The sequence below is a fragment of the Lipotes vexillifer genome, unplaced genomic scaffold, assembly GCF_000442215.2.
Source record: "Lipotes vexillifer unplaced genomic scaffold, Lipotes_vexillifer_v1.1 scaffold334, whole genome shotgun sequence".
Lineage (NCBI taxonomy): Eukaryota > Metazoa > Chordata > Mammalia > Artiodactyla > Lipotidae > Lipotes > Lipotes vexillifer.
This window is the reverse complement of record NW_006799673.1, coordinates 157566-171727: the sequence shown is the minus strand read 5'-3', so window position 1 is coordinate 171727 and position 14162 is coordinate 157566. Positions and strand designations below refer to the sequence as shown.

Here is a 14162-nt window from a genome sequence, read left to right as displayed (position 1 = left end):
TCTTTCCCTCATCTTCTGAATGAATGCTGGATAAATATTTAATCTCTGTATTCCTATTTCCATTTCCCTAACTCTTCTCTTATTTTAATCACTTTCTCCCCGTCCCCCACCTCCTTTTTCTCCACATTTTAGGGGAATGTCACAGTTTGGTTGTCTTCTTTAGTCATAAATATTTTGTTCATTTAGGTGCATTGTTCTCTCTGGCCCCTCTGAGTTTTTTTTTTCTTTGAGGGGAGATCTTTTTGATTTTCCAGAACTTTCTTGTTCTTTACATAGTAATCTTGTTAGGTTTTGTGGTTGCAGTATCTTCTCAATTACTGCTAAAGATTCCAATTATTAGATTTTTGAATTCTGTTTTATTGCCTTCATTAATAATGCTTCAGGTCACTTTTTCTGCTTGTTCAACTTGGTGCCTTTCTTTCAGATTGCTAGTTTTCTTCAAATATCTGGTGATGCTTGGTTATCTACTCATTTATAGATGAGGTATACCATTGATCAGTATCAGTTGTTATGAGTGTCCTCAGCAATTGTCAGTCTTCTGTGCTATGGCCTCCCCTTTCTGGTTTTGCACACCTGTGATCTGCCTGTGGCACGTGAATGGGGAGGTGCTGGCAGGTGGACTTGTACAACTCCTGAGTAAAAGGGAGAGGTAAATCTGTTAAGAAATTTTGCTGCTGCATTGAGTTACATTAAAAAATTGTCTTTTCTCTCTGGTTCTGACACACTAAGAGGCCAGCAGGGTTGGCGTCCTTATATGAGTGTAATTCTTACCAGCTGTAGTTGGAACAAATACAGCGAGAATTTCTAGGGGAAAAAAATCCTACTAAATTTTTATATATTGTGTCCTAGAGAACTGTGCTGTGGTCCAGGAAGCTTGTCTTTATGAACTCTGACAAAACTAGGTATGAAGGCCCTTCTTGAAACCTCGTCAGATTCGTTGTGAATGAGTGTTAAATTGTGTCTTATACAGAAATATTGTGGTAAATGACATGTTGTTTAAAAAAAAAAGAAAAATAGCTCCTTAGTGAAATGGTGATCACTTTATAACTTTTAGTTTTGTGCAGTGTCTATGCCTGTGTAACACATTTGACCTTTTAAAATGTAAGCCAGTAGAATTTATGGAAAGATTCAGGCTTTTCAAAGCTAAAAAGGTAGATATTTTAAGAAACCCATCGTCTGGGGTATTTTAAGCAAAAGAAGCCATTAGCCTTATACACATAGCTATATGTGTAAAATGTTTTCTGACTTTAAATTAGAATATGTTTAAATTTTTTCTCTGTTTTGCTTTATATGTGACTAATTGCCTTTCTTAATTTCTAAGGCATCTATTAAGTTGAATTTTTCAAAATTGTTTCTTCTTAAAAAGCTGATAAATATTTGTCAAATCAAAGCTGAATTTAAAAGTAAATGTTTCAACTTTAATAAGCTCTTAGTGGAACTGCAGTGACAGATGATTGATACTTTGTCCCTAAAATCTTCTGATGTACTCAGTGTTTGCTTACTTATTCTGTGTAGTCCTGGCAAACTCTTTTCTCTTTGCAGAATGGGACAGCAGAAGAAGTGACTTCAGAAGAGGAGGAAGAGGAAGAGATGGCTGAAGTAGGTATTTTATATAAGAATAACATTTCATAACTATCTTCACTTTTGAACATTTTATTAATTTTCTAATCTCCTTTATAAACCATTGTTAATGTGGAATAATGAGAAGCACATTGAATTTGGAATTTAATACAATTTCTAAAATCTGGCTTTACCTCTAATTCATGGTATGCTTTTTAGCAAATTTCTTATCTGATGTCCTTGGATTTTATTTCATGGAAAATAAGAGCTCTTAACATTTAGCACTAAGATTATATTTACATTTAATAGTAATCAGTACTTAACCTGATTTGGTTTAAGAATAGGAACTACAAAGTTTCAGAACTTTTGTGTTTGAATAAAAGGAGAATTTGACCACATTTCAGCGACTATTCACTAGAAGTAATGAAAACTATCTCATGTTGAAAAATCATCTAAGAATATCAAAGAGGAAATTCCAAAGACACTGAGCTTAAGTCAGTTTAGTTGCCAGCCATTGATAAAATTTTAGAGGTTTTCAGGCTCTGAGTCTTTGCATTTAAATTCACACTTCATAATGAAGAATCTGTGTCTCTACATTGACCTGATAAAAGGGATTTGAGTTCCACAGTCTTGATTTTAAAACATTTTTCTGTTTGGATCTTAAAATTAATTTAGGTTATTACCTTAAATCTAAAATATACTTCTTAGAATGCCTTAGAACTAAAGTAGTTGTTGGTTTGTTTTGTGAGTCTGGAAGTAAAATAGTTCTTAACATTGTCCAGTTAGAATGATTTTTGGGGGGATGGATTTTTTTATTAATGTTTTCATGCAGTTTAACTTAGGAATAAACTGCAAGAAAGCATTAAACTGGGACTTCCCTGGTGGTACAGTGGTTAGGAATCTGCCCTCCACTGCAGGGGGACATGGGTTCGAGCCCTGGTCTGGGAAGGTCTCACATGCCGCAGAGCAACTAAGCCCGTGCGCCACACATACTGAACCTGCGCTCTAGAGCCCGTGAGCCACAGCTACTGAGCCCACGTACCACAGCTACTGAAGCCCGCACACCTAGAGCCCGTGCTTCACAACAAGAGAAGCCACAACAATGAGAAGCCTGTGCACCTCAACGTAGAGTAGCCCCACTTGCCGCAACTAGAGAAAGCCCGTGCACAGCGACAAAGACCCAACACAGCCAAAAATAAATAAAAAATAAAATAACTATAAAAAAAAAATTAAACCTTTACCATGGGTCCGATGTACAATAAAGTAGACATTGTACTCAAAGAGTGTATGTACCTTTCTTTTTTCCCCTCACAAGATAATATGAAGAAAGGGCAGCAGCATTTAGGGAAATCTAGAAAGGTAGGATGGACTTTGGAGATGTCAAATTAGGATAGGTGAAAAGATATTCTAGGCAACTAAAATAATGTGGTAAAAAGGCCCAGAACAACCCTGGGCATGGTGTGTTTGGGTGCATTGGAGGCTGTCCTTTTGGGAGAAGGAGATTGCTGTATTGGAGTCTTGGAAAGCAAGTTTGGCTAGAAAAGGCAGATGGCTAAGTCTTGAATTAGAGACAAATATGTTTATATTTGGTGTGATTGTTGATAAGGCCTTAAGCAGAGAATAGTGTACAGTGAATTTTGTTTTGTAAAGATGATAATGATGAATTCTGTTCTGTGTTGATTAATACTCAAGTGGAGAAATTTTGTGGATTAGAACATGACTGAGGTTGAAGTTGAAGGAGGAGGAGGAGGAGGTACAGGCCAAGGGTATTTGTGAGAACTCTGAAGAAAACAAGTGTAGGATGGAAAATTGTAGCTGAAAGGTGCAAACCAGGGGAAGGGAGCTCCTTGAAGCATGCAGTCATAGACAAGGTATGAATAAGAAAGGAATGTAATAGGAGTTGAAGAGATGGCAGTCCAAGAAAAAGACCATTGAGTCTGGATGAAAGTGGTCTAAATTATTAACCTAGTCTAGAAATCACAGTGAATTAGTCTGCTTGATAAAGTGGAGATAAAGTGTAAACTACTTTAGAGATTTTGATGATTGAGGTAAAGTTAGAAGAAAGATAATAGAAAAAGGTTAGGATTTATTATACAAATCTATGCAGAATTTTTAAATATGTAAGAGCTGATGCTAAGGGAAGGGAGGGAGAAGAATGATGTAGTGATTAAAGATGTTGGCTTAGCGATATTCAAATTCTTTTTCTAACTTTTTTCCTAATTATAAAAATCAATAGGTGCTCACTACAGAAAACTTGGAAAAGGAAAAGCACTAAATGTCTCTATTGATAATTATTAGTATTTCAGTATGTGTCCTTCTTTTCTTTTTTTCTGTGCTTATTTTGGCATAATTAAGATTCTGTATATTCATTTTTGTATTCTGTGTTTTTCATTTCATTATTGATACAGAAGAAACCATTATGCTGTGTTCGCATTTTAATGGTCTTCTGGTATTCCACTGAATTAGGTTAACTGTTCTGATATTTTGCACATGAAGATTTTGTTTTTGTGGTTATAAAGTTGAAATAGGCATCTTTATGCCTAAATCTGTGTTCACATTTTAGACTAGTTTCTAAACTGAATCTAATAGATTTCTAGAAGTCGAGTTATGGTTCTTGGTACCTCATGCTAAACTGTTGCAAAAGTTCCCCTTAATGGGAGATTTAAAGCGATTTAAGATGGCTCATTTGGTAGTAGTTATGGCTTTGTAAAACTATTAAATATGCTTTACTCAGATTCTAGCTTTAAAGTATAGTATATAAAAGGAGAGAACCTTTTGAATGGAATGTGAAGGCTTTTTCCCCTCCTCATAGGATACATGTATTCTCTCTTTGTTCTCTGAGTCAGGAATAATTTAGCTTTTGACATGAGCTTGAATAAGCTAAATTTTTAAATTTTTTATAGGATATAGAAGACTTAGATCATTATGAGATGAAGGAAGAAGAGCCTATTAGTGGGAAAAAGTCAGAGGATGAAGGAATTGAAAAAGAAAATTTGGCAATATTAGAGAAAATTAGGAAGACTCAAAGGCAAGACCATCTAAATGTAAGTATGTGTAAATGTATAGAACCTGGACTTCTGTGGTTAAGTAATTACGGTTGACCCTTGAACAATGCTGGGGTTAGGGGTGCTGACCTTGCACTGAAATCCACGTATAGCTTTACAGCCAGCCTTCCATATCCACGGTTCCACATCTGAGGATTCAACTAACTGCAGGTTGTGTAGTACGTATTGAAAAAATCTGCATATAAGTGGATCCATGCAGTTCAAACCGGTGTTGTTCAAGAGTCAGCTGTATAGGAATAATATAAATACAGGGCAATTCAATAAGATACCAATCAAAGCCACCCCCCTCCATCCCTGCCTTGGTTGTAGATTCAGCCATATGTTTTGTTGCCCTAGTTTCCCCACCCCCCACAACATTTCTCATCTATTGATAGCCACTTTCTACCCCGTACATCTGAAATCATTCACTTTCCAAATTGTTTATCCTGTTTTCTCTCCTTACCCTTCTCCTGTGGGATGTGTAAATTTAAATTCAGTCTCTCATACAAAGTATAATTCAAATTCTTTCTTCTTCATGAAGCTGCCGTCTGGTTTGTCCTGCCCTGACTGAACCAAAAGTAATTTTTTCTTTTGACTTAACATCTTTTATGTGAAGCAGCATGGTGACAAACACAGCTGTGTGGCTTTATTTTCCTCAGTCTTATAATGTGGACATTATGTACCATTTAGATGATTCCTGTAAATAATAAATGAGAACGATGTATATAAAATGCCCAGAGTAGGGAAATATCAAACAAAAGTCCAGCTGTCCATCTCAACACTTATTATTTACTTACTGCCTTTGTTTTAGAGCTATTTATCAAACCCATGAAATCTGAGAACCAGTTCTTTTGTCCTGAGCATAGGTTCTCAAACACAGGGAATGAATTGGTATGCAAGGAGATGACAAGTGTTGTAAACAGGTAGATTATTCTCACTTCTTCAGTCCTATTTACTGTATTAATGTAATTGGCAAATATTTCTTTAGAAAGCAAAGAAATTTAGCCAAGTCCTTATCTTGATTATTGGAAAAAAAAAAAAAAGCTTGTAGTATCTAAGTTAAAGATATTTACTATACTTTCTGTATCTTGTGATTGCTTCCAGTTTGTGTTATAGTCAAAACAACTACAAATTATTGAACACTATCACATGACAAACTAAGCAAAGTCTTTTAACATTTATATGCCTTCCCATTTGATTTCATAACCACTGTAGGAAATATTCTTCCTATTCTATAGATGTGAAACTGGGGTTTTAACCTATCAAGTAACGTAGCCAAAGTCACACAGCCAGGAAGTAATAAATACCTTTTGTAAACCTGATTTTCCACCCCACCTCAAAGTGTAGTGCAACTTTTGAAGGTGCAACATTTAAAATTTTACAAGGTCAGCTTTTTTTTAATTCAGAAGACGTTCTAAATGTTTTTGTCTTATGATAAATAGTTCCATTCATATTCAGTCTTAGGATAAGATACTGGTGCATTTTCATCTTCAGAGAAGTTAGAACACTGAAAAGGACTGAAACCAGTTGCATGTATGTGGACATGTTGTTTCTCAATATGTCAACTAGATTGTTAGTATAAGATTCTTATAGTCTGATTAAGGGAACTGCTTTAGTTAATGTATCACATTGAGGGTCTTCTAGTATTTTCAAAAATGCATGGAGCTACTACACATCTATTAGAATGCCCAAAATCTGGAACACTGAAAACACCAAATGCTGGCGAGGATGTGGAGCAACAGGAAACTTTTCTAATTGCTGATGGGAATGCAAAATGGCACAGCCACTTTAGAAGACTGTCTGACAGATTCTTTCAAAACTAAACACACTCTTACCATACAATCCAGCAATTGAGCTCCTTGGTATTTGCCCAAATGAATTGAAAAGTTATGTCCACACAAAAACCTGCATGTAGATGTTTATAGCAGCTTTGTTCATAATTGCCAAAACTTGGAAGCAGTAGGAAAATGGATAAATAAACTATAGTACATCCAGGCAATGGAATATTAGTCCCTGCTTAAAAAAAAAAAAAAAAAAGTAATGAGCTGTCAAGGACAGGACATAGACATGGAGGAACCTTAAATCCATATTACTAGGTGAAAGAAGCCAATCTGAAAAGGCTGCAGACTATGTTTTCACCTATATGACATTCTGAAAAAGGCAAAACTATGGAGACAGTAAAGAGATCCGTGGTTGCCAGGGGTTTCAGGGTGGTGGGTGGGATGAATAGGCGGAGCATGGAGGACTTTTAGGGCAGTGAAAATACTTGGTTTGTTACTCTAATGGGCGGATACTTGTCATTATCCAGATCCATAGAATGTACAGCACCAAAAGGTAAAGGTACCCTAAGGTAAATGATGGACTTCAGGTGTAATGATGTATCCAAATATGTTGATCAGTTGTAAGAAATGTACCTCCGAAGGATGCTGATAATGAGGGAGACTGTGCACTGTGAGGGGCAGCTATATGGGGAATCTCTGTACCTTCCTCTCAATTTTGCTGTGAACCTAAAACTGCCCACCCCAAATAAAATCGTAAAAAAGAAAAAAATTAATAAAATTTTTTTTTAATTGATGGAATTTGAAATAGACCCTTACTAGTTCTAGGCTATTGGAGTGGCCATGGTGATCTGAACATAGGTTAGCTGTTTATTTTTTTTTTCAGATGACAAATAGTAAATGAATCAGACCTGCCCCAAATTTATATTCCTACTGAAACTTCATGATCATTGATTTAATTGAACTTAACTTTTTTGACTTCTTAAAATGTTGAGTGGTGATCCATTTTTACGATATCATTGTAAACGTTTATTTCAGGTTCAGATACCTTAAATCTTTAGTTATTTAAATCAGTAGATCCTGGTAAACAGCAAATTTTATGTTTCAGGGTGCAGTGTCTGGGTCTGTACAAGCTTCAGATAGACTTATGAAAGAGCTCAGGGACATATACAGATCACAGAGTTATAAAACAGGTAAGGACCTCTGGATCTCTGCTGTTGTCCTTATGCCCTTTAAAATTTTCAGATAGTAACTTCATTTCTTTTAGTATAACTGGACAGAAACAGAAATGTTTATTAACTTTATTTTAGGAATGTGAAACACAAATTTAATCAAGTTACCAAAAGACGTGGGGGGTAAAATAGGATGAGTTCACTTGTTTGGATTTTTAAAAATGTTTTTATGGACACATAATTTTTTGTCTTCTTGCTGATGGGGATTAACTCATGATTTTTATCTTCTGGGATAGGTACAAGAAATATATGCTTTGGAAAATAAATGAGTATGTTTTATTGTATGAATAGAGAACTGTTGTCAAGTTGATTTTTATGTTCTTTTTTCCTTTTTTTGAAAACAACATAATCAACTCTTATTATAGTTAATGGTATTACTTTTAAAAATTTATAGTTTGACTTAAGAGTTCTTTCTTACCCAATAAGGCTTAAATATTATGGAACCTCTCTAATTGAAATAAAATTCCCTCAAATTATTGCGGAGAGTCTAACAGTATTGAATAAGAGAAAGAGCCAAACTTTAGTTTGTTTGAAAAGGTAGCATTATGATCCATTCAGAATTTTTCAGAGTGATCAAGTCTAAATCATTAGAGCTTACTTAAAAACAAGCAAAAAAAACCCCCTACTTTATAGAGTCTAAGATAAGTCAGATTTGTTTCTGAGGTTGTTAGAAGTTTTGGTGTCCTAACAGTTCCTCTTATAGGAAATCTAAAAGTTTGTGTGTAGAAACATAAAAAGTTAAATATTTGAATACTGGTTTACCTTAAAATGTTCAGTCATCACTTGTTTGTTACTGCGTTATTTGTAGTAGCAAAAAATTAAATTAATAACCAGCTATATGGTGGAATTAAGTTATGGCTTATCCATAAAATAAATTACTACAGTTACTAAAAAGATTGACAATAAATTTTTATATTCTAATGGAAAGTTGTCCCAAAAAGTTGAAGAAAGATTATAAAACTATATGTAGAGGGATTCCATTTTAATAGAACTGTTTGCATATATGCATAGGAGAAAAGTCTTAAGTACATATGATTTTGCGTAAGCTTTTTTTTCCTCTTACAATTAATGGTAAACAGTTTTTCAACCCCGAAAATCCTCTTCATCGATGGCTTTAGTTGTCCATCTGTTAACGGTATAAGATACTCAGCTCCAGCACCAAAATATTTATAATACAGCTTAGTTGTTCGATGTTTTAATGGCAAAATTTGTAGCTTTTGTTGGCTATTTAGTGTATACATTTAACACCAGAGCAATAGTTATAAGATCAAATGAAGAGTAACTAACATGCCCTATACCTTTACAGGGATTTATTCAGTGGAACTCATAAATGACAGTTTATATGACTGGCATGTTAAACTGCAGAAGTAAGTGCTTTCTTATGCTAACCCACTCTTTTTAATGGTAGACGATCACAGTGGAGATTTTTTCCCCCTTAATTTGATACCTATTTACTGTGGCTTTTACTTACTGTTTCTGTAGAAATAGTTCTTAGGTTGTTAAAATGAGCTGTTTCTTGGGCTTAATAAGTAAAGTGAGAAAGAAGGAGGAGAAAAAGAAGAGCCAGCTGTGGGAAAAAGTGTTTCATGGAGTTAGTGAGACAATTAGGAACTATACAAACAAAAGTGTATAAATAACTTGATGAGATTGACTGTGACAACCAGTTTATATTTGAAATAAGAAATTTGAGTAGGGCCTGAATATAGAGAAGAGTTGTAGACAGATTTAGATTTGTTTAGTGATTTCACTTTTTCTGGTCTTGTCCATGGTAAATGTCTCTCCTTGAACCCCTTGTCTAATAATACAGTTTGAGAGAAGCAGACTTTCTTGAGAGGATTATGTACATATGACCCTTTCCTTTAGAATAACTGCTAACTTTGCATGCCCTTAGGAGAGTAGAAGTAGAATACTGTGATCTCTTTTTGGACATTTAATCCCAAGGAGTTGGAGGCTGTAGTTAATTTGTTTTTCCAGGAACCATAGAGCAGCTTTAGACCGTCTCTGTTTGGAATTTACCCTAGGGGCTCTGTTTTAGCTCTTGGAATGGTTCATTTTTGAGTTTAGTGAGAAAAAAAAAAAATCTGACTTTTTGTTTGAACTGTTTTTTGTTTTGTAATTCTTAGGGTTGATCCTGATAGTCCTTTGCACAGTGATCTTCAGATCTTAAAAGAAAAAGAAGGCATAGAATATATTTTGCTTAACTTCTCTTTTAAGGTAAGAAAATTGTAAGGGGACTCCATATGCTTCTAATGGCAACGTATATTTGTACAATTGCTTTGGAAAACCATTTGGTATAACTTGGTAAAGTAGAAGATACTCATATCCTGTGGTCCAGGAATTCTCCTAGATATATAACCTGCAAGAAATGAGTACTTAGATGCACCAGGAGACAAAACACAAGAATGTTCAAAGCAGCATTGTTTATAATAGGCTCAAATAAAAATAACCCAAGTGTCTGTTCCAATAGAATGGAGCACTGTGGTATTCATAAAACGGAATAGAGCTATGTGCAACAAGATAGATGAATCTTAAACACAGTGTTGAGCAAAAGAAACCATATTCCCAAAACATGTTTTGTACAATTTCATTAGTACAGCTCAAAAGTAGGTAAAACTGAATTATATTATTTAAGCATGCCTTCTCATCGGAGGCAGTATTCCCCCGAATGGGGTGAGAATTGGTCCTTGGAGTGAAAAAGTCTTAAATATTACAATGGTCTGTAGCCCTTCAAAGGGCCACTATACATAAATAGATACACAGTATGTCTGTGGTGTTAAAAATTTTGTCGGGGAGCAGGACGGGGAGGAGTTAGGAAAAATTATTCTAAAAAAGCTTCTTAGTGGAACAAAAATGAGAAATATTTATGGATTCATACTTGGGCAATAAAACTATCAAGAGAAACAAAGATGTGATTACCATACAGTTTAGGATAGCAAGTACATCTAGCTAAGTGGGGAGGGAGTTGTGAGCTGAAAGGGACACCTGGGGGTTTCTTGTTTATTGACTGTAGTGTTTCTTGACCAAGGTGGTAGTTGCATGGATACTATTTCATGCTAGTTTGTAATAGTGTACCTTTATATTTTATGCACTTTTCTAAATTTATGTGTTATATTTAAGTGTTTTTAAAAGATGCTAAAAAATAAAGGTTAAAGCAATGGAATCTGGGTAAAATGTAGTGGTTTTAAATCTTTGTTTAAAAAAACTAGGAAGTGTTTCTAAGGGGTTATATTTTAATTATTTGGAGCTTCTTTTTGACCTGTTCTTTGAAATTGAGAAAAAATTGTGTAACAGTTGTCTTGCAGATAAACTTTTTTTTTCCCCCCCATTTCAGTTAGGTGGACTTCAATGCACTAGGTGCTTATAGAAGGCTTGAGGACATGGGGCATCTAAATAATCCCTGTTCTTCAAGAGCCTGTAGTCTTTCTGGGGAGAAATCTGTGAGGAAAGCTATAGGGCTTTGGAGATCATGATGAAGAGTCTGGGCGCTTACCTTAATGCATTAAAAAGGCAACAGAGGTTTTTAGGCAGGGGCATGATTGACCTGTTAGGCTTTTTATTTTATTTTTTAAAAAAAATTAGTATGCCTTCAGCATCAGAGTAGATAGGATAGAGTAGATGTCTGGGAGACTAGTTGGGGACTTTGAGTTTAATCTGGGCAAAGAGCAATGAAGGTTGGTAGTGGTAGGAATAGGTGAGAGTAGATGGATATGAGATGTTTTGAAGGAAGAAAACAAAAGACATGAAAGGATACTTTTATACTTGCAAAAAGGGTAATTTTCTGAAAGCTGCTTACTTAACTTTTGTGTGTGTATATTCTTGTTTGGGCTTATATCCTCATTTATGATTGAACTTTCTTCAAATAGCCCAAATATCAAATGTCATTGTTTTCCCACAGCTTTGTTATTGTAGAAATTATTGTGGCTTTCAACTGGGTTGTCTTCCTAGAGAGTGAATCTGGTATATATTTACTGAAATTGCTAGTGACTGTATTTTTACTGATTCATATGGTGAAAAAAACCCCTAGGAATGTATCTTTTTAAAAGATACATGCAAAATATTTTTAACCTGAAATCTAAGCAATCATATTAAATCATATTCCCATAGGCCCAACACCAAGCTTAAGAAATAGAACCTTATCAATATCTTTGAAGACTGTTGTGGGCCCCTCCCCTCCAACTTCATCTTTCAGAGAGAATCTTTTAAGGGACTCTGAAATCTTGACCAGGAAACTGAAGGTCTTGTGACTGCAGATAGCATTTTCATTGTTTTCCTGCTCTAGGTAGAACTTCAGGGAGGGGATGATCTGGGAGGTAAATGGCTGAAATTCTGTTGGATTTGTTTCTGAACGATGGTTCCTGATATCAGAAAGAAGGGCCTTGGCTAGGGTTGAAGTATTTCTTGAGAGGCCTGGGAAGAATGTGATTGCCTTGAGCTAACTGACCTTACTAAGAGGATCGTAAACTCAATTGCCAAGTTATTAGTATCGGGATTCATAGACTTTGGAGGATTAGCAAGTATGACTCAGAAGGAGTCACAGAAGGAGTATGAAACAGTATTTAGGGCCTTGGATGGCCATGGTGACAACTTGAGGGTCATGAAGAGTAAGAAAATGAAACTTGAGATGTAACATGGCACAAGGATGGGGAAGGGGAAGCGAGTAGGAGGGAATGGGACCTATTAGATTTGTCAGCAACTTGGTAGGGAAGTGGTGGTCTGGCTTTTCAGGCCACATCTGAACTACTGAGTTGAATTTTGAGGTAGTACTTTAAGAAGGGTTTATTTAGACAAATCTGGGTTTATTTAGAGAATAGTAGCAAGGATTAGAAAGATTCCATACCACGTCCTAAGATAGCAGGTGAAATTATAGATTTGGAGAGGAGAACATGGGGGTTCCTGATGTCTTGTCTTCAACTATTTGAAGGGCTGTGTATGTATAAATATTAGTTTGATTAGTTTTTGATGAACACAAGGCATGACAATAGAATTAGTAAGTCAAACTGTAAAGAGACAATTTTCAACTCGATATAAGGAGGTGATGTATAACTATTTAGAGCCATCCGATGATGGCTCTAGTCTTTTAAAAATAGAATGTGCCTCATGGCTGAGAATAGCTTGGAAGCCCAAGATGTTGATTTGGAAATCGGATAACTTTATGACATCCTTGTAAAACCTGAGGTTCTTGGTTTCTGAGTTAGTATACCACAATAGCTCGCATATCTTTTTTTTTTGGCCACACTGCACGGCTTGTGGGATCTTAGTTCCTTGCAGGATCTTAGTTCCCTAACCAGGGACTGAACCCGGACCCTTGGCAGTGAAAGCGTGGAGTCCTAACCACTGGACCACCAGGGAATTCCCTCTTGCATATCTATTTAAACAGAAACCTTCCTCCACCCTACCCACCAATCCCTGTAAACAACCCCCCCACAACCCCACGCCTTTTTATTTCTGTAAAATCTTGATTACTGAGTTCCAGGGTACAGAGTTTATGGAATAGAATCCCTGTGTTTTGATGTAGAATAGTTAATCTGAAGGATTACTTAAAATGAAGGGAGTTCTCACTGTCACATAATCAAAAGAGGTTTTGGGGCTTCCCTGGTGGACAGTGGTTAAAATCTTGATTACTGAGTTCCAGGGTACAGAGTTTATGGAATAGAATCCCTGTGTTTTGATGTAGAATAGTTAATCTGAAGGATTACTTAAAATGAAGGGAGTTCTCACTGTCACATAATCAAAAGAGGTTTTGGGGCTTCCCTGGTGGCACAGTGGTTAAGAATCCACCTGCCAATGCAGGGGACACGGGTTCGAGCCCTGGTCTGGGAAGATCCCACATGCCGTGGAGCAACAAAGCCCGTGCGCCATAACTACTGAGCCTGTGCTCTAGAGCCCGTGAGCCACAACGACTGAAGCCCGCGCGCCTAGAGCCCGTGCTACGCAACAAGAGAAGCCAACGCAATGAGAAGCCCGCGCACTGCAACCAAGAGTAGCCCCCCACTCACTGCAACTAGGGAAAGCCTGCATGCAGCAATGAAGACCCAATGTAGCCAAAAATAAATAAAATAAATAAATTTATATATATAAAAACAAGGTGTGGTAGTCACTCATTTGGGATCACATATTTAAAGATCTGAAATACAGGAAATTAAATGAAGTTGTACTTTACCAAGCTTTGCATCTATGCCTTTCTTTATCTGTTAAATTGTAGATAAAAGGTAAGCTGCTTATTTGGGAGTAGATTGTAATAACTGTCATTAAGCTGGTTTCTTGTGTGGGGTAGATTTCTTCTTTTTCTGCCTTGCAGTAGATAGCTAAGATTATCTGTTTTAGCCGTCAGAAGTGTGCTTTTTATCTCCCTCTCCTATTAGGATTGAATTTACATAGTTTACATGTTCCTCAGAATCTTACTTGAGGATGGGTAGTAAGGTACTGGAATTATGCTGGTTATTTTTCCACTTAAAACTGTAGTTTTATGTTCCTTAGAAATAACTGGATGAAACAAATGTTTGTTTAGCTCTTTTACTTGCAAATTGATTTTTTAAGAGGTGTTAGTT

General features: G+C 36.0%; 1 protein-coding gene across 2 annotated transcripts in view; it reads left to right on the top strand.

Moving 5' to 3' along the window:
• The window catches only part of UBE2Q2 (ubiquitin conjugating enzyme E2 Q2), a 71487-nt gene that overhangs the window by 21622 nt on the left and 35703 nt on the right, over positions 1-14162 (top strand). For both annotated transcript variants that reach the window (XM_007471841.1, XM_007471840.1), the window contains 5 exons: positions 1543-1599; positions 4464-4604; positions 7491-7575; positions 8921-8981; positions 9738-9828. In XM_007471841.1, coding sequence (XP_007471903.1) covers positions 1543-1599; positions 4464-4604; positions 7491-7575; positions 8921-8981; positions 9738-9828 — 435 coding nt within the window. The remainder of the gene's footprint in view (positions 1-1542; positions 1600-4463; positions 4605-7490; positions 7576-8920; positions 8982-9737; positions 9829-14162) is intronic.